This window comes from Eulemur rufifrons, chromosome 7, assembly GCF_041146395.1.
Source record: "Eulemur rufifrons isolate Redbay chromosome 7, OSU_ERuf_1, whole genome shotgun sequence".
Taxonomy (NCBI): Eukaryota; Metazoa; Chordata; class Mammalia; order Primates; family Lemuridae; genus Eulemur; species Eulemur rufifrons.
The window spans coordinates 225,939,864-225,964,760 of record NC_090989.1 but is presented as its reverse complement, the minus strand read 5'-3'; the positions used below and the strand labels follow the sequence as shown (position 1 = coordinate 225,964,760).

The window sequence follows — 24,897 nt, the reverse complement described above, 5'->3', positions numbered from 1 at the left end:
TACATACCACTGTGTAAATGGTGGTCTGCAAATCCTGCATGCATAACTTACACACACACACACACACACACACACACACACAACTGAGCTTTAATTTGTTATGCTTCATCTGGGAACCAATTTTTTTCCTCACTGCTTCCACAAACAAAAAGGAAATAATTCTACATCTATAATACTGTGACTCTAAAATGGTGACCGCATACATTATAAACCTTACATAGACCTCAGCTTTACCTTTGATTACATGTTAGGCTTAGAGGCGTGCTGAAGACTGCTATGCTAGTTAAGAAGCCTATTCCTTTCAAATACTGCCTGTCACATCTTTGGGTGATTTTTTTCCAAGCCCAAACCAAGACTGATATTGGCTGAGGGTCTTTTTGTTTTTTCCTGTTTTATGATTTTTCTTTTCGTCTGCACAAGCTTGATCTGTTGACAAGAATTCCTATTGGATACTTCTGAAAAAGACATCTTAACCAAAGCCGAAATCGTTTTGTTTACATTAGTTAATAAAGGTAAACATGTGACTACTTTGTCTCGAGAAAATGATGTCATGATTTAGAATACCCACTTGGGGTTGGAAAGTTATCACAGTCCTAAAGGAATTAAACATAGGAAATCATTTGGGAAGAAAACTTTAGAAATTGGGCCAACATTGCAGGGCAGTAGGTTTCAGGGTCAGGTTCCTGTGAAGTTTAATACATACTGAAAAATGTCCTTAGCCTATGGTAAGTAGTATCTCACTTATCAAGGGAGCCCACAGAAATCCGAGCCAGTCATGAACTAGGTGTCACAAGGACATGGATTCCATATTCACTACAGAGATTTCGCATCTCAGTCTTAAATGAGTATTTACTGGTGATAATTTCTAAAAAGCTTGGATATCTGATCTCCCAGATCTCCCTAAAGCATATAACAAACAACAGCAAAACAGGACGGGAAGTGGGTGGACTTGTTTTTGGTAAGGAACTGGTAGCTGTTAAAATCACCCTAAGGGTCATGAAGAACTGTAGATATATAAGGTCCCTGAGTTATCAGGAAAAACAAGGTTGCACCAGACTAAAGCTAAGTAAACACCCCCAGGTCAGGAGACTGGAAAGGGCTCTCTCTGTTCAGTAAGAAAAACACCGAGACTTTATCCAGAGTCTTCAATACAATCACACTCTGATGCATGATTTTACTTTTGGTAATCTACTCTAGGCTGAAACACAGATTAAAGATTTATCTATAAAGATGTTTATTACAGAATTATTTAAAATAATTAAATAATTCAGAGTAGCCAAAATGTTTAGCAGTTGGAGAAAGGACAAGTAATGGAATGCTGGAGAATCTAAAATTATATATTTTTAAATTATATGCTTTAAAAGAATGGAAAAATTGCTTGTCATTAAATGGGAAAAAAAACAAAACAAAACCCAAAACAGGATATCAACTTGTACGTGCAATATGACTTCAACAAAGTTTTTAAAAGGACAAGAAGGAGCTATGTTGAAGCATACATAATAATGTACTCTTACTCAACAAAATGAAGATTTACAATTGAATGTATTAATAATTTAGTATCATGGTAGCCATAAATAGGCCTCAAATACTTCAGTTGGGCTACCTTCTTTGACAACCTAGCCTAAGTCATAAACCTAATTTTATTTTTCCCAGAAAAATATCTCAGGGTCATGTGCCCAACTTTTATTTATATCACCATAAAAAGCATGTTTTACCAATTGGCACTTTTCTTTAAACCATACCGTATAAAGCCAAATAAATACAATAATTATGTAATTTTTTAAAATTTATTATAACCATCAGAATCTACTGTACAAAGTTCCTATTTATTTCTCTAGGATTCTCTCACTGCATTTGTTACTACAAATCAGAGGTGCTGGCAACAGTACATGAGATTCAGATAGTATTTATTCATTTTTTTTTTTGGACAAGCATTTTGAAGAGAGATGTTTGAAGACTTCCCAGCATTCCAACAGTTTGACTTCTGGAAATACTGACTCAGGACTCGTTTCCTACCCTCTTTTTCTCACTTGAGGTTTCCTAACAGCAGATAAAGGTACGGAATTCTCACTGCCCATCTCAGTCTGACAGCTGAATAGCCTGCTGCTTCCTTGGCCGACCATTTTACCAACTTTTGCCACCTCACCTGCTCATGACTCAAAAACGCCTTTCAAAACGTTAAGGACTTACTTTCCCTTCCACCGCATGGTCCTTTGATCCTTTCTGTGTCCCCACTTCTTAGTGGTAAAAATGCTTCAAAGCTTTTGGCTGCATTGTGGACCAAACTCAAAAGCACAAAGCTCTCGCAGACAAACAAAATCAAATGCCTCTCCATCTGTGCCCGAGTCCCACACGTTGCTTTGTTAAACAGTGGGTCTTGGCAGGCATCGGAGCACTGCTTTCTCCTACAATGGCCCTTTTGGTAAATTCTTAAGGAAGACATATTACGTATGATTCTGAAGGAATGAGATAGATTTCTTTCTCCATGAATACACAAGGGCGTACATATCCAAAGAACTGCTATCTTTCAGGGCAATTCATTTTTGATTAAAATGTTTATACAGTGGTTTGGAAAACAATTCGTCAGCCTGGAAGAATACCCCGTTTTGTTATTTCCAGCTGGGACTCCCTCCCCTCCTAGAGAGAGGGGTTATTTATGTTGGGGCTGGCCTGGAGCTTGGGAGGCAGAGACCCTGAGGAGAGGGGACTGGGGGCCAGGCTAACGCTGGAAGCTGAGGGGAGGCCTTCTGTGCCACAGAAAGCAGATGGACAAACTTTATTTGCGGGTTGCCCACCTGCTGTATGTGGGTATAGCTGGCTGAGCACCATAAATAAGTGTCAAGTCACCAGGAGTCACACAGCAGCCTGTTCCAGTAAACGTTTAAAGTATCAATATTTGTAACGAGGCAAAATAAAGTCCTGGAATCCACACCTCCTGCAGCAGATTCTCTCTGGGCTAAATGTAATAATTGAGCTCTAATTCAGCATTTCTCAAAGTGTGCTCCACGGAACACTGGCTGAATGGATTATGAACAGTGTTTCCTGCAAAGGGGGTTCGTTGTTCAAATGAGTTTGGGAAATAGTGGGTTAAACAATGTTTAAACAGCTTACTTTACAGCAAGACTTCCCAGAGCCTCTAACCCTACTGGGAATTTTCAAGAAGGAGCTGCAGGACTCAAGTTGGAAGACCACACTCCGGAAGCACCATCCCAGACAACGCAGGAGGCGCCGGCCTCACAGGCTGCTGCTCCACAAGATAAACTGTCGGCCCGGAGGCGGGGTCCACAGTGTGGGAAACAGAGAATGAGTGAAGAAAGGCTCTTCCCCTAGAACTAAAATTCCTTAAAAGTGGAATCACTTGGTCACACTGCTATTTCGTGGCAATTTCTCTGTAATCGAATTAGAGCCACTAAATGTGAAGGTGCTTGGGCGTGAGAGCCATTGTTACAGTCTCTCTCCCTGGCTTAAAGAAATACGGAATGTCTGGTGCCAAGGATGCTAAAAATAAATGTTGTCTAGAAGAGCTCGTTGGCTGGTCCTGAAGGGGCGGTCAATACTAACAACATAATCACAATGTTCAGAGCCGCTAATAGCCATGGAGAGAACTTAGCTGTGCTGAGTCTGGGGGCCTGGGTAACTGCATAGACACACACGTGTGAACACACATGCACATACAGTACCTTCACGCGTGCCAACTTTCCTTCCACCTGCACTCCTGTAAATGGCACTGCCGCTCGCTGATCACTCAGGGCAGAGATCCAAGAGCTGTCTGAGTTCTCCTCCTCCTCCTCGCACATCCAGCCTGCCCCTACCTAAGTCTTGTCAGTCATACCTCCGAGTATTTATTCCCTTGTCATCCTACCCACTGCCACTTCCTTATTTTAAGGACATCTCCTCCTACACCTAACAACAAACATCCTCCTAACTGAGGCCTCCTTCAATCCGTCCTTCACACGCTACCAGAGTGACATTTCCAAACAGGAATCTGCCTGTGTCCCCACTATCCACTCTTGGTTCTCCACTTCGTCCTGCTGGTGTTGCCACCCCTCCCCCATGTGACAGACATCACTGGCTGGGCACTGCACGTTCACGCCCAAAGCTCAGGTGTGCCCTGCGTCGGTCCCCTCAAAACAGTGCTCTTAGCAGTCACTGCAGTGATTAATGACTGACCTTGAGACCCCAGTCCTAGAAGAGAACGTTAAAATTCCTCAACTTGGTGTTGGAGGCCTCCGGGATCTGCTCTGTTGCTTCCTCCAGCCTCACCTGGGCTGTCCCCCTCCTTGTCCCCAGTGACCTGGTCATACTGAGATGTGTGCGTTCTCCTGAGGGAGGCCGCCTTCCACACCTTCACGGCTGTCCACACACTGGGGCCACCGAGTGCCTCTGCCCTGCCCACTGTCCTCCCCTCAGTCGGCTTGGGAAGCTCCCACTCTGCCCACGGCCAATGAGAAGCTCCCCCCAACCCCGTCGTCCATACACCTCATTCACACTAGGTACTTGTGTTGTTCGTTTAGACAGATCTTTCCAAATGTGCTTTAAAGCACTCCATTTTATTCATTTTTTCCCCCATTTTCAGTATTTACACAGAAACTGACATGCAGAAAATGCTCAGTGCTTTTGAACACACGAAGAAAGGACTTAGAAAGAACCAAACTGCTCTGAAGGAAGGGTTAATTTGTCGTAATACAACCTCTGAACACCACATCGCTGGCTCAGGCTTATGGGAGAAGGAAGCACGTGTGACAGCCAGGCAGGGACGAGACAGACTCCAGAGGGCCCTGAGGGAGCAAACGCCAAGCCCCTCGCTACGCCTCTGGAAATGACAGCCTAAATGTGTCTTTAGTGAAATGCATTTCTCTAGGTCCTAACCACATATGGTCACATCATCTCCCCTTGAAAAGCCTAGGAGTGACACTGGGGAGTTGCAATATCCTTTCAAGTTATTAATCCACTTTTCATGGTCACACGACCATTTTGATGGGAGAGGGGACAGGGAAAGAGGAGCTCAAGCACATGCCTTGAGCTGGGTGTTTAGTCCATACCATGCGATTTAGACCTGAAGGCTTCCTTCCTAGGTATCCGGGTAGAAGTGTCTGCCCAACTCGGTTCACTGTTTAAACTGCCCAAACTTACAAAGTCAAGTGTTTGTTGTTTCAATCTCCAAATTCAAACCCACACTGAGCTCTTTCTTACAATGTCGAAAACATAACATGATTCTTGATGTTTCTCAGTAGACACCATGGTTTGTGGGCCTGGTTTACAGGATTAATTATTGTTTAGCGAACAGTAATAAGAAAGAAAGATCAAAAATCGATAACCTTGCCTAACACTTTCATCTCCACACAGAAATGGGCAGGTATAAATCACTCCCATTGTTTATCTCCTTATATCAAGAAGAATGTCACAACTGGTGATCAGTATTCATTCTGAAATACAGGCTACAGCCTCAATTCTTTTTCCCTACTTTGGATCCCATACTGGTGGGGAAAACATGCTACAAAGAACATTATTTGGGTCAGTTGACAAAGTTGGAATATGGATGGTAAAGCATTGTATCCATAGTTCTTAAAAGTACAAACTGAAAAGAGAAAAGAAATGTTATTTTTGATATATTATTATAACAACAACTAGCCCTGGTATATTATATGCATCCAATTCTCTAGTTCCGCCAACATCATCTAATTCTCACAATCTCTCTAGAAGAAAAGCATTTCTGCGTTCCACCCAACAGAAACAAAGGCACACAAAGGATAAACAGACCGGCTTAGGATGCTCAGGACCCCACACAACAGGTAGGCCGAGAAGTCACACCCGGAAACCTGACCCGCTGCACAAACAGGAAGCGACTCAGCAACTGCCCTCCGCACTGATCAACTCCAGAATGCAGACACAGCGTGAACATGCAGGCTTCATGTCTTGCAGATCAAGTCACCACAGGTGCTGGGCATTAAGCTTCTAAACCCACACGGCACAGAGTTATAGGGACGGCAGAACGTACAAGAGAAGCTGCTCTGGAAGGGAGGAAGCAGCAGAAACCCGTCCTCAGCGTGGTGCTGCAGCAGCGCAGGCTTTCAGGGAGCTCCCGACACCTTTGTAAGAAGTGCATGTACAGAGCAGGACACACCCGGGTTAAAACACAGCAAACCTCAGAAGCCAGGACAGGTGTTTCAGAATATCTCTGCCTCCATCCCCCACGCCAAGTAGGGGTGACAAGGAGGGAAATGGAGAAATCTGCTTCCAAAGGCGGATTCTATGAAGCGATCTATTTCATGTACCAAGGGATACCTGTATTTAGAGACACCGGAATACAAGACAGATCCTGACCTGTTTCCTTCTATTTCCAACTGAGAATTACTGGGCACCTTCTCCACGTTACACCTGCGGTAGAGTAGAAAGAACACTGGAGTCAGAAGACCTGGGTTCTTGTCCCAGCCCGGCACCTTCTTCCTCGGCTGGGTGACCTGGCGTAATTCATTTCACTCTCCAAGCCTCGTTCTCTTCACCTACCTACCTTGTTGGGAAGATCACATGGGGTTACGTTTAGAACTTCGTTCTGAAAAAAGGGAGTTCTCCGAAAATGGGGAAAAAATCGATTTCCCAACCTCTCCGGGACTTTTCCTGCTTCTGCCAAACACAGACATGCCGACTGCCCTGGTCCCCTTCCCTCCACACGTCCCATTCATTGTTCCGGCAACAGCGGAGGACAGGCAGCCACTTGCTAGGGGTGTATGTGACCTTCAGAAGGTAGCGTTAGCCTGTGGAAGTCTAGCCCCTCATTTGTAAAACGGGCATAATACTTACCCTTAACTCTGTGAAAACGAAATAGGATAAAGTGCTTTGGTAAGGAAGCCTGCACAAAGACGGCGGTCCAAGCATCGGCCGGTTCGGGTTCTGCATGCCGTCTAAGTAATCAGCTCTGCTTCTCGGAACTCTATTCTTTTTGAATAGATCACTAAATCCATTGATCTTCAAGTGGAAATAAAAATAAACCACCACCTGAGGCCTTCAGCCCCCTACAGGTCTCTAGGGAAGCCTCTTCAGTTGAGGACTTTTGAAGCTGCTACATTGGTGTCCCTTTGTGTGGTGGCACGGAAGCAGCTGTCAGGCTTGATGGATCCCGGGAAACCCTCCAGACCCTCTAGACCTTACTCCAGGCGTAGGCAGCACCCTGTGGCGTACACATCCTACTCTCAGCCACTTACAAATGCCCCCTCGGAGCCACTGCCCCACTCTGCTTCAGAGCGGGGGGTGGAGAGGGGGTGCAGAGAGAAGAAAGCATGAACCGAGGAGAGGGCCGACAGTGCACACGCTGTGTTTCAGACGTACAGAAGCACTTGGAATGTCTGGAATATGAGGAGAGCTGGAAGGGGCGTGTTGGGAAGGTCCTTAGGTGCGAACTGTGTAAGACAATTCTCCCATGCTAAGGAGTCTGATCGTCATCAGGTAGGCAACGGGAAGCTACAGAAAGTTCTTCAGTAATGGTATGATATGACCAGACAGGTGCCTCAGAGAGAAGGCAGGCTGAGGAACAGACTGGAGGCTGGGCTGGGCTGGGAAGGGCCTCATGAAAACAGTGTGTGCAGAGGCAGGAGGCGGGGTGCCCGGGGGGACGCTGTTGGGTGTGTCGAGGGGACTCTGTATTTGAGTGCATGTCATGAACAAGGCATAGGGTTGGGAAAACATTTACTCTTTCACATTTAGGACCTGGGAATGATGCTGGTGTTGACCAAGGGAATACAGAAGCTGGAATAAACTGTGTCATTTCAGAGTGCTTAGCAGTGAAGAAAGAGAGACCTAGGAACTACAGATGACCTCTCAGACATTTTATAGAATACGTTGTAAATAATTCAGAGAAGAAAGGCATGGTTCTAGGATCTGAGACTAACAGAGACTACAATTCAACAGAGATGTGAGGTTCTGAACAGAAAAGATTCTGGTAGAATAATTTCAAATCATTCTGATAAGGAGTACATGAGGGTCAGCAATCTGGCTCAGGAAAAAAGTATACACAAAAAAAAGTCTAAAGACAAAACAACAAAAAAGAATACTAAAAAATGACATGGATTTGGTTTTAAAAACGTATGTCACTACAGATCTATCTTAGAAAGGCAGTGTGGATGCCAGAATGAATAGTCCATTGGATGACCATCAGTGTGGGAAAGCCTTCAACACAGTAAATACCTAAGTGCACTTTAGGGAAAGCACTTTGGAGAGCAAGCCTTGGAAACATTTTTAAATAAGACCCCAGCCCTCTGGAGAATGGGCTGATTATATGTGAGCCCCTATAAACTGGTTCAGCCTTACTCAAAACGAGGAAAATGCTACAAATTACTTTTGGTGTGTATAGGAATCAAACAAGTGTAATTGGTCCTTAGGTTTGAAGTTTCTCAAATCCTTAGAAAGGTGCTATATAATGTAATGAAATGTTGGCTCTATTTTCCCAGGTAAATGGCATTGTAATGTCCAAAAGTGACTCTAAACACCAGATAATATCATCGTATCCTCATGCAATGGGGCTCATGTGACCCCTCCTCCTTCCCTGAACTCCCCAGGCCGGCTCTGCCCATTCAGTAATACCCAGCAGAAAGCTCTCTCCTCCACTGCACGGTGAACAGGGGGCAAGAACCTAGAGTTTTCACCCCATGGCCAGCCTCAGCCAGTGCACTGCTGGGAATAACAATAAAGGGCTATTTCCTGGATAAACGAATGATTTTCTCTAATGTGAGGAAAACTAAATTCAGAACAAGCTGAGGCTGACCACAATTCCTAGGATACCACCAGAGCTTATTAAAATTAGGGGCAAGAACATATTCCCTGTTGGGGGAAGAGATCAGACACTGAAGAGTGCCAGGAAGGCAGGAGTGCCCCACTGTGCACCAGGACCGCGGGCCAGGGCTGCACCCACGGATGGGGCTGGCCAGGAGGGCATCTCCTGCCTCCTTCACCTGCCTCCCTGCAGCCATCTTCAAAGGCTGGAGCCGATGTCCAGACCCTTTACAGACGGCAGGGCTAGTCCTCCTGTGCAGTGCCCCTTCAAAGAAGTCATCTTCAAACAACTGGTAGAGAGGGAGGAGGTGATGACACCCTGCTCGTGTTCTGTTTCCAGATTCTTCAGGCAGGAGAACAATGCTCGGGTTTGAAAAGCAAGGCATCATAAATGCTGAACAAAAGCTCCTGATAGGAGAGTTGATAAAAAGAGCATATCAAGTCACTTCAAATAAGTTCAAGTGTCCAGTTGCAATCTAATTACATCCTGAGAGAGTGTGTAGATCGCTTCTGCTAATAACGCTTAGGAAATCACAGACAGCAGGAATGGAGTAAGACGAGAGATAAGCAAATGTCCCAATTTCAAAATGAGAAACAAAACCTGAGACTGTTAGGCTTGATGTTGACCCTTGGTAAAAATTTAGAAGAAATTATTCAGATGCCACAGGGCTATTTAGAAAAGATAAATAACATCATTAAGTACCAGCAGGAGATCTCTTAGAAAAAGCCATGGCAAACTACCCTCATTTCGGGTTTTTGGCGGGATTTCTAGGTTGATACGTAGGACAGGCTACAGCCATAGTGTATCCTGGTTTTAGCCTTTCTTGAAAACCTCTAGAAAGGATAAATGTGGATGACAGGACAGCACGGCCATGTGTGAGTTCTCTGATGGTTAATCAACTTTTGGGATTACTGGTTAATATAGTGGTGTCAAGCTGAAGTGATTTTCAGGGGCATGTCACAGAGACCTGTCCTTTGTCCCTTAGAAGTTTCTCTGTAATAGCTTAAATCTTCAGATGACAAAAAACATAGACAGTGAACATCATTTTTAAAAAAGAAATAAAAATTCAGAGTTACAGCAACAGGCAAGAATCATGGGACAAAAAACTTATAAAAGGAACTGCACAGGGATAAGAATACAATCAGGAGGTACAGGTTCAAAACCATCAATGCTTAGCTGAAGGCCAACCTTGACAGCATTCATTTGAGAACAGCTGTGTGTGTGTGTTTTGGAGTGGAGAGTAAGGGTGTTTCAACAAGTCACATGTTCAATATGCGTTAACTGTGTGTCAAGGTTGCTGGAAAAAGTAAACATACTCTGGAGTTATGCTAACAGAATCCTGGCGTTCAGAATAAGGAAGCTAACCACCCTGCAATTAGCTGTCAGAATATCTCTGAAGCTCAGGGTACCATGTTGTTTTTTTTTTTTTCCTTTTGTTTTGGGGTCTCACTATGTTGCCCAGGCTGGAGTGCAGTGGCTATTCACAGAGGTGATCACAGAACACTGCAAGTCTTGAACTCTTGGGCTCAAGCAATCCTCCTGCCCCAGCCTCCCAAGTAGCTGGGATGACAGGTGCATATTACAATGCCTGGCTTGGGTGCCATGTTTTAAATGTGACACAAAGACAGTAGCATGTTCCTGAGGAGGCAGACCAGTATGGCTAAAGTTTAGGCACCACTCAGAGAGCAAAGTATTTCAACCTGAAGAAGGATGTCCTGAGGTGGATATGCTTGTTTACAAATATTTTAAAGGACATTTCTAAGAATGAGAACAGATTTATTCTCTGAAGGTCCAGGTAGAACAAACAGCTAGAAGTCAGAGGGCTGAATCCATTTTAATGGAGGAAGTAACCATGTGTTTAGGACTGTCCTTCAGCGTCATGAACTGCCTCCCGGAGCAGTCAGCTGATGCTGGAGTGTCCACATGGAGGTTGGGTGACCATTTGTCACAGGTGCAGGGGAACACATCTAGGTTGTGGCAAGTTGGATCGTGCAGAACTAAAAGTCCCTTCCAACTTAAAGAATGCCTCTAGGAATCTCTCTTTCCTCTATCCAAGTAAAAATAAACCATGTCTCCAGATTTGGGATAACTCCACTAAACCCTAGTCTTTACCATCTTATTCTACATCTCATCCCAGGGACAATTTTCAAGGGTACAGAAGCAAATTAGGATGACTCCCTTTTCAAAGAAATAGAGAGTCTTAGGTTAAATATTACATAAACTGGGGATATGATTTTTAAAAGCCTTCTAAATAAGCAGAAAACAAAACATGCTTATTAACAAGTCAAAACAAAGCCTTCTAGTACTAACTACTTAATATAAAATATTCTATCTGGGGAAATAAAATGATGGGAACCAGTAGGAGCAGACAAGTACTACCTCTGACAGTGGTTACTGCAGAAGGGCTTTACATTTATGAATCACACAAAACTACTGGCTCTTCTGGGTCACATTTTTAAAAGTACCCTCCTTTTAAAAAACAAGGCCTGGCACAAAATACAAAAGCAATAAATAGATACATAAATTATCTTACTTCTTTACAAAAATATCAAGATACATCTGTCCCAGAATCATGCAAGAACTTTTAAACAACTGTCTCATGAGAGCTAATTAATTCTTCTTATATAGCAGTTAAATATAGATGGCAGTTCTTACTTAATATACTGTTAATCTACACAACTGTCACTAACATTGGACCAAGGTGATGGGAGGGAGATTAGTACAGGTGGTATTTCTTTCACAGGTAGGTTGAGAGTTTCTAAAATAGCAACTGACTTTAATGGTACAAAAATCTCAACATAGTGAGATGTACATCTTCCAGTAGCATTTTCTAAAACCAACCAAAAATATGATACTGTATCTAATTAAGGCCCTCTAATTTGAGTGCCTCCTACTTGAGTACCAAGTTAAAGAGAAATACAAAATATAAATAGAGTATAAGTGCTTTTTCCAGAGGATAATCAACATGAAATGTACATGAAACATGCAGTGGAAGGAGATTTAGCACACACTCCCCAGAAAGTACCTAAATGTGGGAGCTAACAGAATAGGCCTTACAAGGGTACTTTTTAAGGAAAAGTAGAGAAAATAATTAAAAAAATAAATAAAACCAGGAAAATGGGGAAAAAAGCTATTTAACATCTGCATGATGAAATATTTAACTATCTTTTACCTATAGTACAACTAAAGACACGCTCAATGCTCGATGATCAATCACCATGAAGCTGCATTTTGTTTCTGGAAATAAAACCATGGAAACCAGGACCAGCAAGGACACTTTCGTTATCGAGTGCAGAGGTCCATTCACCCACCCAACTAGCTACAAATAGTCTGAAAGGCTAATTATTAATAATTCAGCTGTTCAAGGAACCTCAGTTCTATTAACTCACTGATGACTCATAATGACTCCAGAGGCAGGTCCAGTAATCATCCTATTTTTTGGATGGGGAAACTGAGGCTCGGGGAGGTGAAGTAAATTACCACATTGTCCCACAGCTAGGGAATGCTGGAGTCGGGATTCAAATGCAGGCAGTTAAATCAAGACAAGAGTTTGTACTCTAAACCACTGTGCTATGCTTTGCTGAGGTTTAAGGGCTATAACCTCATACCGCTCTGTATTTTGGGATGGTTTCTAGGAAAGTGGTCAGCCTGCAGCCACGTAAGCCAAGAAGTCACAAACGCCAAAGACTGTGGAGCCAGCAGGCCGTGCAAATGAATGAAGTGAGCCTGGTGTGAAAAGCTGGATAAATTGCAACTCACACTCCTTACTGGAGAGATGACAGAGAGTGGTGGGGATTGTGGCAACCCAGCGCCCGCTGTCCCAAGTAAAGGGGGTTCCACTTCTTCACCCCTACTGACTGTCACCTTAGGGAAAGCTGGGCAGAGTGCTGCCAGTTTTAGGTTTTTCGAAAAGACAAGGAGGTGGGAAGGGACCTCTGACGTTTTTAGAAGAAATCTCTCTAGGTTTACGTATTGGCTGCCACCCGCCACCTGCTCCCCCCCCCCCCAAAACCCAACAACATAAAACCAAATAAAGAACAATCTGTTGGCAATAGGTAGTCCACCTGTTGGTGACCTCTTCTACACCACTAAAGGAAGATATAGCCATTGTCTTGGAATAAAAGGCCTAGCTTTTAAATCTCTAAGGATTTTTCTTGGCCCTTTTCAATGTTCAAACAGTCCTAGACATAGTGAGTAAGTAATAAACAAAATGCCTGTTGCATGTCAAGGCACATCTGGTCAGAGAAACAGATGTTACATTCTCCTGAGACAAAGGCAAGAAAGTTCGAGGTATATGCAGAGTGACACTCTCTACTTAGTAATATTTTTCTTTACACCAAGGACTGGCAAAATAAGGCATCATCCAAGCTAGCTTCCTGGAAACTGTCCCTAAATCTATGGCAAATCTGTAAGTGGAGCTGGGGGTGAATAGAAACTTGACAGAGAGTGTTACTGATTCTTGGTTTACAAGGAAGTTTTCATGTTCACCCTGGGCAAGGAATGGACTTGCGGTAAAATTTTCTTTCCTGGATTGCAGCCATTCCCCTATGTCAACGAACAGCTGATCCAAACTCAATATAATGGGGCTGCCTTTTGTGGCCACTCCAGAATCCTTAAAGGGGATGCACTTTTTTTTTTTTTTTTTTGGAAGGAAAATAGTAAGCAATGGAATCTAAGAGACCTAGTGGGTACAAAGGGGCAAGAAATCCTGACCCTTTCACAAACGTTGCCTCCTACTCCTCTTTCACCATTTTTGAAAATGCCTGGCAGATAAGAAAGGCTTAACAACAAAACCCCACGGTGGAAAGTTTCTTGCTTTTTATACTACTTTACTTTGTAACAAATTTCTCCTTCCTGTTATAATACATGCACCAAAAAGCCACAGTGAAAAACTAAAAACACAACTTAGTTATTCATGTTAAGTGCTTCCAGGTGTACAGAGCAACACTAGTTAATGCCAAACATTTTTGGTAAACAATTGCTTTTTGGCCTGTTGGCTAAGATGGAGGATAGTATCTGTTGTTATCAGTTTAATATCTGATACATCCTCTATTGGAGGACAATATAGTAAATGTATTTTTGGAACAGGGAGATGCAATAGGAGCTTGCTCTGTCCACCTCGTACATTGACCTGGTATTGCAGTACCTCCAGGAATGATGCACCCCCTTGGGGGAATGAAAAAAAATTTTTAGTAACTAAAAACTAATACACTATGCAATTTAGAGAACTAAAATATCTGTTTTGTTTCCTATCACTTGTTCCACTGAAATGAGACACCATCTTCAAATGAAAACATTATTACATGATTATCAAGTGGAAACCGAATCAGCTAACCAAAATCAACTAACCAAAAGGTAGCCAAACTAGTTTATCTACCATATAGGAGTGACTGATATGGCAAAATGTCTTTGCTTTGGTTTTCAAATAATTATTGTTTAAAATGTTCTGGGGAGGGTGTCCAGCACAGTTTTCTCAAAGTTCACATCCAAAAAGTTCCAAAGAAAAGATAAATTTCTTGCAAAATTACTCTATGTAGTATTGTTAGGAAGAAAGAGATGGCTCTGACAAGTGCTCAGAAATTCAAGCATTAGAATGAAAGAAGAAAACGCATTTTCAATGAAGCATATGCTTGGTTTTAAACAGAGCCTTAACATGAAATATTTACCTTAAACATATCAGGACTCTTCTTTCTCTAACAATTCAATCCAAAAAAAAATAATAATAATTTCGGTCTGTCATCCCAATCCCTTCTCACATAAATGATGGTATTTCAGAGGTCCTTAAGAATCTTTTTAAAATTTTGTAATCTAAACTCATTTCCAACTATCTTAAACAATACCTGTTGAAGCATCATACAAAAGTGGCCATTTTGAACATGGCACAAGGTTCCTCATACCTTTGCAGGGAAAACCATAAAACACAAAGTAGAAAGAACCTCCAAAACCCACGCGTGCAACTTGATAAATCTTGCTCTTTAGGTAGCATCACTCACAGTCTTGGTGACGGATGACCAAGGTGAAGGGATGGAACACTCACCTATCTTTGTAGTTGATCACAGTGTCGATGATAGCGTTCATCTGCTTTGTCAGTTTGGGGGGATTTGGTGACAGCTTCTCAGCTGGAGGGCGGCCTCTTCTCTTCTTAGCCTTTTCCACATCTTCTTTTGCAGGGTCCTTTTCCACATTTCTTCGTCTTTTTCTCTTTTTGAGCCGTACTTCCTCTTCCATTTCTTCCAAATTGCCGTCTTCAATGGCCTGTTGATCAGAAAGGAAGGAGAAAAATTTAAGACAAGAAAATAACCAAGACAAAAAAGGTGTGTGTGTGTGTGTGTGTGTGTATTTACATATAGCTTGAACAATGAGAATAAAATGAAACAAACTAGCAAAAAAAGTTAACAGTAATCAGTGGAGGAAGAAGAAAAAAAGGAATGCAACCATAATGGATAAATGCATCTTTAACCCAAGTCTGTTTTGAGAGCAAAATAACGTTGAAGGCCGGAAATACTCATAGTGAAGGAGAATGTGACAAATAGTAAAAGAGCTATATGTTCAAGTATTTGATAACTGAATCCAAATGAAATTTTAGCTCAATATCAAAACAAGACCCTAACTGTTTCATTACTGTAAGACGGGGAAGGTAAACAAAGATGAGGAGTGGGTGAAGAAAAATATTTTCCTAAGAACACGTCCGTACAATCATACAAGCTTTGACCTTTTTTTGAGGTTTTTACATCAATTTATTCATGATTCACAACATAGAACAAAATTCCATCCAGATTTTTGTTCTAACATAGCAATTAGTAAACAAGGAAACGGGAAAGTACAAAGCCACATTCCTTGGTAAACGCACTTAAATCATCCGATAAAAGAACACACACACTCACAAACAATAAACACTTTTTTCCAATTACCTGCAAACGCTTGCTTTAAACCAGAGCCAGCAGCACTAATGCAGAGAGATAATAAAATAGCTATAAAAACAACCAGGTATAAAAGAAACCTGTTCATAAAGGGCTAAAAGATCCATGTGACAGACCCAGAAGTTTCAACTTTTTTTTTCTCCCTTGTAAATCTCAAACTCAAAAGAGGAAAAATAAAGGGGGGGAAAAAACTGGAAAGAAACCCCCATAAAAACCACAAAACCCAGATAACATGTGAACATGGCAAAGAAATTCTTAAAAAAAAAATCTTTACATTTTGAGATTGCTTTCTCACACAAAATAACTGATGTTGTTATTTGTCCTTCCTGCCTCTCAATATTGCCTCCAGTATGCAAATGCTAATCAATCCTTTCTCTAGCTGAAAGAGCTCTAATCATAAGGCAATTACCTTCATTTCTCCACAGCACCAAACATGGCTAATATTTATGATCATGTGAGTATAACAATCAATATAAAGAGTGATTACAGCTCAGACATAATTTCTTTCACTTATGTACAATGCCTCCTGAAAAAGAAAGGTTTTTGTGAAGAAAACCTGGTACAGAACACAAAACAACCTGGCGTGTTAAAAATGCCAGTGGGATTAAAAGAAATGTTTTCTATGCATCCTCCAATGTGCAAATCCATAGAAGCAACATGCACACAGACAGAATCCTAAGGGACAGTCTGAGCCTAGGCCTTAATAATCAAAAGACAATTTCCATCACGATCCTACAGTGTTCAGATAACCACTATGAAGGAGGCAAGATCTGATGAGTTATAAGGAAAAAGGAAAAAGGAAAAAAAAAAAAAGCTCCACATTATTTCATTAATATTCATTTGCCTAAAAGCAGGACACCCACTATACAGCTAAACACACTGCAGCTAAGCGAAGATTAAGAAAAGGAAATTGTCCCGCATATCTTGGAGGCTGAACATGCTAATAATAAATACAGCATGCAAGGCTGTCAACAGTTAATGGTATTGCTCTTCTCAAGCACCCAGTTGCACACAGAAATACGGAGAACACCGGCTTTTGATGTGTTACACACCTACACATGCCTGGGATGTAGTTCTACTGAATCTTCAAGACGGCAACGAAAAAGGATATTTACCTTACCACTATCAGCAGGCCGGCTATCGGAAATCACAGTTAGTGGGGATAAAATTAACAAGCCAGCAAAGCAGCGAGCTGCTAGTCTCTTCATCAGCTGATCAGGAAAAAAAAGAGAGCTGGGGAAAGGCTATGTTTTCATATACAAGTAATTTTATTTTACTGAAAATTTAATACTGAAAGGATTGTGGATACTCAAATCTGCTGTTTCATTCTACCTACTACAAGGCCCGAAGCCTTCCTCCTTCAGCCTGTTTTAATATTGACAACTACTTATCATATTTTTTCTCCCCTTATTATTCCAGGCAGCAGAATTAGAGATTTTAGCTCAGGTGGTTTCTGATTCTTGCTTGCATTTTAACAATTAAGCCAATAAGAAAACAAATTAATATTCAAATTTATTTTTAAAAATTAAAACAAGGTATGCTTCTTTTCATATTTTACACCTCATTTTAGTGCTTTATTATTATTTTTTTTTAAAGCTGCATGGTTTTGGAGCAGTCTAAAATGATTTTTTAAAAGGAAGACAATTTTTTTTTCATTAACTGCATGTAAGTAAAAAGCAATGTGCATGTTCTCAGTTTTAAATATTTTAATATAATATGTTAGTCTTCTCTTTAAAGAAAATCTCTAACTGTGACACTTCACTTTCAGTTTCATGCTGTAAAATTTTTCATTGTTTTTCTTTTCAGTGGGATAAATGAAGAGGGGGGAAGTTGTGAAAAGGGTATTTCTACAGTTACCCCCCTTAATTTTGAAAAAAGGGAACAAAGCATAAGCTTGTGATATTTGGACTTTTAAATCTCTAAATCTGTGAGTAGCTAAGAAGCGAAAACAAATTAGATTGCAAACAGAACTAGTGAAACAATATTTATTACAATTGCTAATACGTGCAGATTCTTATTAAATTTAGGTTCTGGAATTACAAGGAAACACACAAAGTACTGACCATTATTCCCCTTAAATTAAGGTTTTATGCAGGAATGCAGAGAGCTACAAAACATCTTCCCTCCTCCCCAAAGACCCCCAACACATCCATATGCAGTGCTTTATGTTCTGTGATTTCTAAGGGTCTTTTTCTAATGGAAATCAATTCACTAAATACTTCCAAATGCTTTTCGCACAGAAAGAGTAGAGTAAGATTACTCCTGCATGGAAGTAAAATCATTCATGGAGATTTTAAACTGTTCTTTTGTTTTAAAAAAATTATTTATTAAACTGGCTCAACTGACTCAACTCAGCACTGAGGGTGGGGGGGGCGCACAAAAAAAAAAAAAAAGAAAGAAAACACAAAAACTTGCTATACAATCCTAAAGTACTACCCCAAAAAAGAATTCCCTTCCAAACCTTTTACCAGCACAATAATGAAATAAATCACAGAAGCAAACCCCCAGTTTCCGACTGGTGACGTGTTGCGCAAGAGTGCGAGCCCTAATTCAACATACAGACGGCTCCCATGCTGAACTGCCTCTAGATTTAATGAAGTGAATAGGAAGGAAGTCGGGGGAAAAAAAGTGTACAAATAAGAAATTAACACTTTCCTTCCCTACCGAAATGGTGAGATACAACTACAGCGAAGTTTGGTGAGGCACCTCTTTTCTTAAAGGCACACTGCACCCATTTGGCTCCGGATGTCAGGGAAAAAAGCCCATAAGGTGGTAAAAATCCCCAGTCAAGTTAAAATAGTTAAGCATATTTCAGCCTGCGTTTTTTTTCCTGAATGAAGCTGGGAATTACTCCTTCCTCCACTGGATGGCAACCTTTTTCTTTCTCTCTCTTTCTCTCTTTCTTTTCTTTCTTTCAATTTTGCTTAAAAGAAAAAGAATATGTTTTCATGACTCAGGGTGTGCAGGAATGGGATGCAGACTGGCTCCCTTTTTCAATTAGTTCTCAGGAAAGCAGCGTGTAGGTTTCCGACAACAAAACGCAGGAGACTGTCACGCAGGATTAGCTGTTTTAAAGGAAACACTTTGCAGCTTGCAAAGCACATGGCAGACCCCGGAAGCGGCCACACGTGGGTCCAGCCTCGGCCCTCTGTCATCCTGACACACACCGACTACACCTCTTACTGCCTGGTGGAAGGTCCAGAAAGTCGGCGTCATGCTCTTCCTTCCGACCCGGTGGAGTAGGGAGCTGCTGTTATGCGTGCTTCACGGCACCACGCAGCAGAAGGGATCCATGATTATGAATAGGTAAACAGGGACAGGCAAACAAAAAGCCCCAAGCCAACCCCTGCGCATTGTTTCCACCTCCGCATCTCCAAGTCCACCAGGCAGTGTGGCACAGCCCGCAGAGTGGAACAAACCATCTTAAGAAACACTGGAAGAAGCAATTCTAAAGACAATTCTAGACAACAATGCGCGGGGAATTTCTTGGAAGTGAAACGGGAAATTCTGTATTCCAATACTAACTCTGATGTTTAAACATCATGTGTCTGTCCCCTGACACATGCTCTTTCTCCCTTAGGAACCCTAGGGGATTCCAGAAGAGGACCCTGGGGTGCTGCTGGGGGTGGGGGTGGGGCTAGGCATTAAAGAATGCAGGAGAAGACAATTACCTTATATTAGTGCTTTCTGGGGACAACTCACATATCACCAAACTTGATTCCACTAATCAGGGAAGCTAAATCTCCCTCAAGCCCTGCTGAGACCTGACAGGTAATGATCCCCCAACAAGAAGAGCAACAGCAATAAAAAAAATAAAATAAAATAAAATAAAAGGTGGAATTTTTAAGAAAAGTTAAAATTTCACGTGTGAGAAATTTTCTTACAATAGAAATATTCACCAACAACAAAATTGAATGTGGAGCTCTTCCTCAAAGATGATATACTACATCATTTTAGTCACTTAGTCTAATAAATACTGTAGCACTTTTAGGGTTTTGGACAATGGTAAGTTTTTGATTACCTCTATCCCCCAAAGCAGCAACCTGTTAGAAAAGTATGCATAAAATCAAATTTCCTAAAGTGAAGTAAGCCAGGCCCAAAAGGACAAATACTGTATGATTCCATTTACATGAGAAAGGAGAACAGTGGTTACCAAGGACAGAGGGGTGAAAGGAGTTAGTGCTGAATGAGTACTGAGTTCCAGTGTGGGGATGATGGGAATGTTCTGGAGACGGATGGTGGTGATGACTGCATCACAAATGTGAACATATTTAATGTTACTGAAATGTACATTTAAAATTATTAAAATAGTAAATTTTGCATTATGTATATTTTACCACAAGAAGAAAAGTCCCTGGGGGAAAAAAAAAATTAAATTCTCTAACTATTAACGAGAAAACCCCAACAACTACAGGTTCATACGTGTTCTTAACGCCTCAACGCACAGCACACAATACTAGCGAAATCTCACTAGCTTTCCTTCAGAACTAAAACCTCTCAGCATTTCAACAGGTAGCACGTTCAGTCTTGCCCTGGGCAACGGGGCTAGAAGCCTTTTCAAAAATCCTTATTTATTCATTCAAACGTTGTTAAGGAAATATCCATGATGTAAGAAAATACCTGTATATAGGACATAACTATTCACAAACTTTATAATTTTGTTAACAAATGCCTCAACTATTTAAGAGTTGAGTTGATCTGAAGGCTAAAGATCTTTTAGCTTACTGTTTTTTTTTCTCCACTGTGGTGCAATAAACTGATGACATTAATTCAGTTGACCCCCCCCTTGTCAGGCAACCAACCTGGATGCCAACTGTGTGCCCAGCTTTCCCTGAGCTGGGCCTGAAATATACAATGCTGGCCATCAAGGGGAAGCAATTGAACCTCAGCTTAACTGAATTTTCTGGTAGTGGGTTTTTCAGTTTCTTGTTCAATAACCTCAGATTATTTTTGCCAAAAAAATGAGCCAAGGCGCTCTCTTTCCCTCTATGGCACAAGCAAACTCGGGGGAGGACACAGGGAACCACAGCTTACATATCCGAGACAACGTAAATTAGCACACTATTTTGAGTAAAAGCGATTTGAGGTTGGGAAGAGGAAAATGAATATTTTCTTATATCTGCTTTTTTGTCCTGAGCCCATTTATCCAGTTACCATCAACTTACAACACAGCCAGGATTCCACCTGCTTTTCTCTTAAGCAGGGCTCCTCAGAGGGGCCTGGGCCCTTCTGTACTTCCAGGTTCTCAGTATATCCAAAAAATAAAGAAGTGCCAGAAAAGGGTGGTATAATTTCAACACTTACAAAGAATAACTTAATGCTTTTAAGACAGACAGGTAAAATACAATGATTAAGAGCATAACTTCACTTAGAGCTAATGTCAAATGGCAAATTGGAGGGACTTCATGAATGTGAGGCTTGAGCCAAAGAAATGGCTCTCTTCTGGGCTCCCCTGTGACAGTTCCATGAGAAACCGGGCCTGATCCAGGGTTACACGCTACTACAACAAGACAGACTCTCTGTTCCACGTGCCCACTGTGGTCATAAGAGTGTCAAATTAATGAGAAGGTGATGAGAATGTGGCACGTGTTCTGCTAGAGGCAGGTGCAGAGAATGCCCATTAATAAATAACCCAATAACGAGGGAGGAGAACACACAAATAAAGCAACACAAGAAACTGAAAGTATAGCAGCTTGAGGCTAACTGATATAGAAAAGAAATAGCCCCAATCTCAATAAATCTTCAGATCTTAATACACAGCATCATTAATACTTTTACTCCTGCCATTGCTTCTGCTGCTACTACCAGCACTGTGGTCACCACTACGGTCACCAGCGACAGCAGCAGTGGATAACACACCATGATGTTGTCAGGCACTCAGTGCTTTACCTGCATTTTACTCATTTCATCTTCACAACCACCCTATGCGGTAGGTACTCTTGTTCTCTTCATTTTACACATGAGGAAAGTGAGGCACAGGGAGACAGCATCTTGCTTCAGATCATACAAAATTAAGGAGCAGACTCAGTATTTGAACTCTGAAAATTTGGCTGCATAAACCACACCCTTAACTTTCAAGCTATTTTACTTTATAGCACGAAACAATAACTGCTGTTTTTAATGACAATTCTGAACCCTCAGGAAAAGGCTGAGTTATACTTGCCAGGCTTAGGTGAATAATGCAAGTAAAAACATAACATGATACATCTTAGGGAGACTCCCAGCAAAGATCTCTCTCTCTCTCTCACACACACACACACACACACACACACACGCACACGCACCATCCTTACTTTGCGTGGGAGTGTGGGACCATGAAAATAATTATGCAAGCTGAAACTGTACAAAGCCATTTTGATGATCAATGGGAAAATTATGATTGTTCCATGGCCTTTAAAAATTTATGTCAAAACACTGAAAACTCCTATTGTCAGTTATACATATATAGAAAAATGAAAAAAAATAGTAAAATGAACAATTTACTTAGTACAGTAATTTAAAATACTAGAAATATTGAGCATTAAAGTGCTTTATTTCTTTGTAAAAAATTTATCAGAAGTATATTGGACAGCACTTGCCTTCTTGTCAAATAACTTATGATACGGAGGGAACATCTTTTCTATGCCTTCTGGCTAATTGCCATACTCCTAAATTTGGATCAGCATCCAACATTTTGCCCTTTCAATGCCATGAAATATCTGAGTTCCTTTAATGTGAAGATTTTTTTTTTTTTTTTTTTTTGCCAGTGCCACTTCCTCTGGGACATCTTCATCTTTTTTTTCACAACCACACTTCTCACTTATGTCAGTAAGTTCACCTTCACTAAGTTCCCTGTCTGAATATCTAGAATCTCTCGGTTACCACCACTTTGTGGTCCTACATCTTTCTTGACATAAGTTTTTGACAGGGTTGTCTTCCAAAAGGCCTATCTCATCAGCATTAACTATTCCATGATCATCACAAACCTGCCTTAATCCTTGGATTCTGGGCGCACACTTCACAGAAGCACCCTTATCTGCACTAGTACTGTCACCAGACAGTGTAACACTCATGCCGACTTCGGGAACAATGAAACCAGCCTCTACTGGCAGTAAAAAGTTCTTCTACAGTCTCCATGTAATTACCATTTTCTTTTAATTCAGCAACTAACCTCAACATTTTGCCCTGAATACGAGTCAAACTGATCAGGAATTTTAAAATTATTATGACCTTCCATCTAAAGTAGACATAAATACTCAATTTCAACCATAAGTGGCTTTCTCTTCTAGTGCAATTTAAACTATGTTGAGATGACTTTATCTTGCTTTTTATATACATTCATCAGACTTTTTTAACATGGTTTGTTTTGTAGCTTCATGCAGCCCTAGGTCTCATGCTATCTTCACCTTGCTGTTGCCACTTTCAAATCTCCTAATCACAACTACTTTCGCTTCCTGCATTCACTTCTTGTTGCTTTGCAGTACTTTCAATTTTGGTAGCCAATTCCCTCTCCTGATGAGCTATTTTTGTAAAATGCTATCTGAGTTTATCCCTGGGAGACAAGGAGGCAACATAACTACATGCTTTGCTGTCTGTGCACTAGCAGATGCTCACTGACTAATCACCAACAGATTTTGAAAGAAGTGATATGATTGGTCACCGATCATACTGTGCATCTGTTACGTACACAGTGATTAGTGGGCTGAAGAGTTAGCAGCAAAGTCTGTACTTCATGTGCAATGACTCACAATTGCTATGTTATGGTGGCTGAAATGCATCCCTCCAAAATTCGTATGTTCACGTCCTAACCCCCAATACCTTAGAATGCAATTAAACTTGGAAATAGAGCCTTTGAAGTAAAGTAAAATGAGGTCATATGGGTGAGCCCTAAGCCTATATGACTGCTGTCCTTCTAAGAAAAGGAGATTAAGATGTACACAGAGGAAACACCATGTGTACACCCAGCAAAGAGGTGGCCATCTACAAGCCAAAGAGAGAAGGCTCAGAAGAAACCCAAACATGCTGACACTTTGATCCCAGACTTCTAGCCTCCAGATTATAAGATGATAAATTTCTGTTTGAGCTACCAGTCTGTGGTATTTTGTTATGACAGCCCCAGCTAACTAATACATAGTATAACTGAAATTTGTTGTGGGGGACCTTGTGTTTAACTATATTTGGTGATAGAAAATTTGTACATATTGGAATGGTGCTAAACAAGGCTGCCTGTATGCCCATAGACATGTCCCTTTGAACAAGTGATAGCAGCCTCTCTTGTTCACGCCATCCTAGAAGGGATATTGCCCCACCCACAGCACCTGCTGCTTGGGTGGCCACGTTCTATGTCCGGCAACTTCTCCCTGTCCTGGTCCCACCTGATGGAAATGGGAATGGTCCCCTGTTCTCAGAGTGGCCTGTCTCTAGACTTGTGCAGGGCCTGGCATGAGGGTCTCTGTATAAACACAAGTGAGAGTGATTGGCTGAGCCAGTCAGTTCACTTCTCTTAGGAATTTAACTGCAGGGATAAAAGAATATGTCCAGATGGTGTGGGAGTTGAAGCTGAATAAAGGTCACGAGGTAGCAAGCAGGCCAGAGATGTTAAGTAGAAACCATGAATAAGCAGAGGACAACAGGAGATGCAAAAAGAGTATACAGTGTGAAGGAGAAAGAGACTAGCTGCTCCCAGGGAGGCTGTAATTCCTTGTACACACACGCATTTGGTTAGGCTATACATAGTTACATGCATAGGCACTCACACGCATGCACATACACAGATGTGTGCAGATGCACATATACATACACACACATATTACGAGAGGAGAGTATCAGTGGAGGAGTGTCTGGCTCCAGTTAAGGTTGAGAAGCCAACTTGGAAATATATAATCATTTCAGATCTGGTCTGTACAGTGCTAAGCATGTGTAAGGTTATTTGTCAAGTATGACTGTCCTACTTGATTTAATAAAGCTAAAATTCAAAACAAAATTTTGAGTCCTGGTTAGCTAAGAGTTATACATATGCTGCAAACACAAATTGCTATGCAATAAACTTCAAAGTGAAGCTCTAACTTTAAAGCACCAAGAAATAAGAACAGAGGTAAATATGACCAGGTTTTACTAGCAAACGCAGTTAGCTGTATTCTGGCCTTGCATGGCTTCCATAGCGTTTTTGTATTTTAAGCTAGGACTGACAGTTTTGCTGGGAATCCATGGTTGCAATCCACACAGAGTGGG

General features: G+C 41.4%; 1 protein-coding gene and 1 non-coding gene across 10 annotated transcripts in view; one reads left to right on the top strand and one right to left on the bottom strand.

Moving 5' to 3' along the window:
* Positions 1–24,897, bottom strand: part of SMARCA2 (SWI/SNF related BAF chromatin remodeling complex subunit ATPase 2) — a 164,546-nt gene that overhangs the window by 13,530 nt on the left and 126,119 nt on the right. For 5 of the 9 annotated variants that reach the window (XM_069476443.1, XM_069476446.1, XM_069476447.1 and 2 more), the window contains exons 28-29: positions 14,805–15,022; positions 6,325–6,378 (exon numbers count right to left, since the gene is read on the bottom strand). In XM_069476443.1, coding sequence (XP_069332544.1) covers positions 6,325–6,378; positions 14,805–15,022 — 272 coding nt within the window. Of the gene's footprint in view, positions 1–6,324; positions 6,379–14,804; positions 15,023–16,802; positions 16,899–17,750; positions 18,280–24,897 lie in introns of those variants that run through there. The other 4 variants (XM_069476448.1, XM_069476450.1, XM_069476451.1 and 1 more) reach the window with 3 other exon arrangements.
* LOC138388661 (U2 spliceosomal RNA) lies at positions 13,745–13,935 on the top strand. The gene has a single exon (XR_011234185.1). It is a non-coding gene; the product is annotated as a U2 spliceosomal RNA (small nuclear RNA).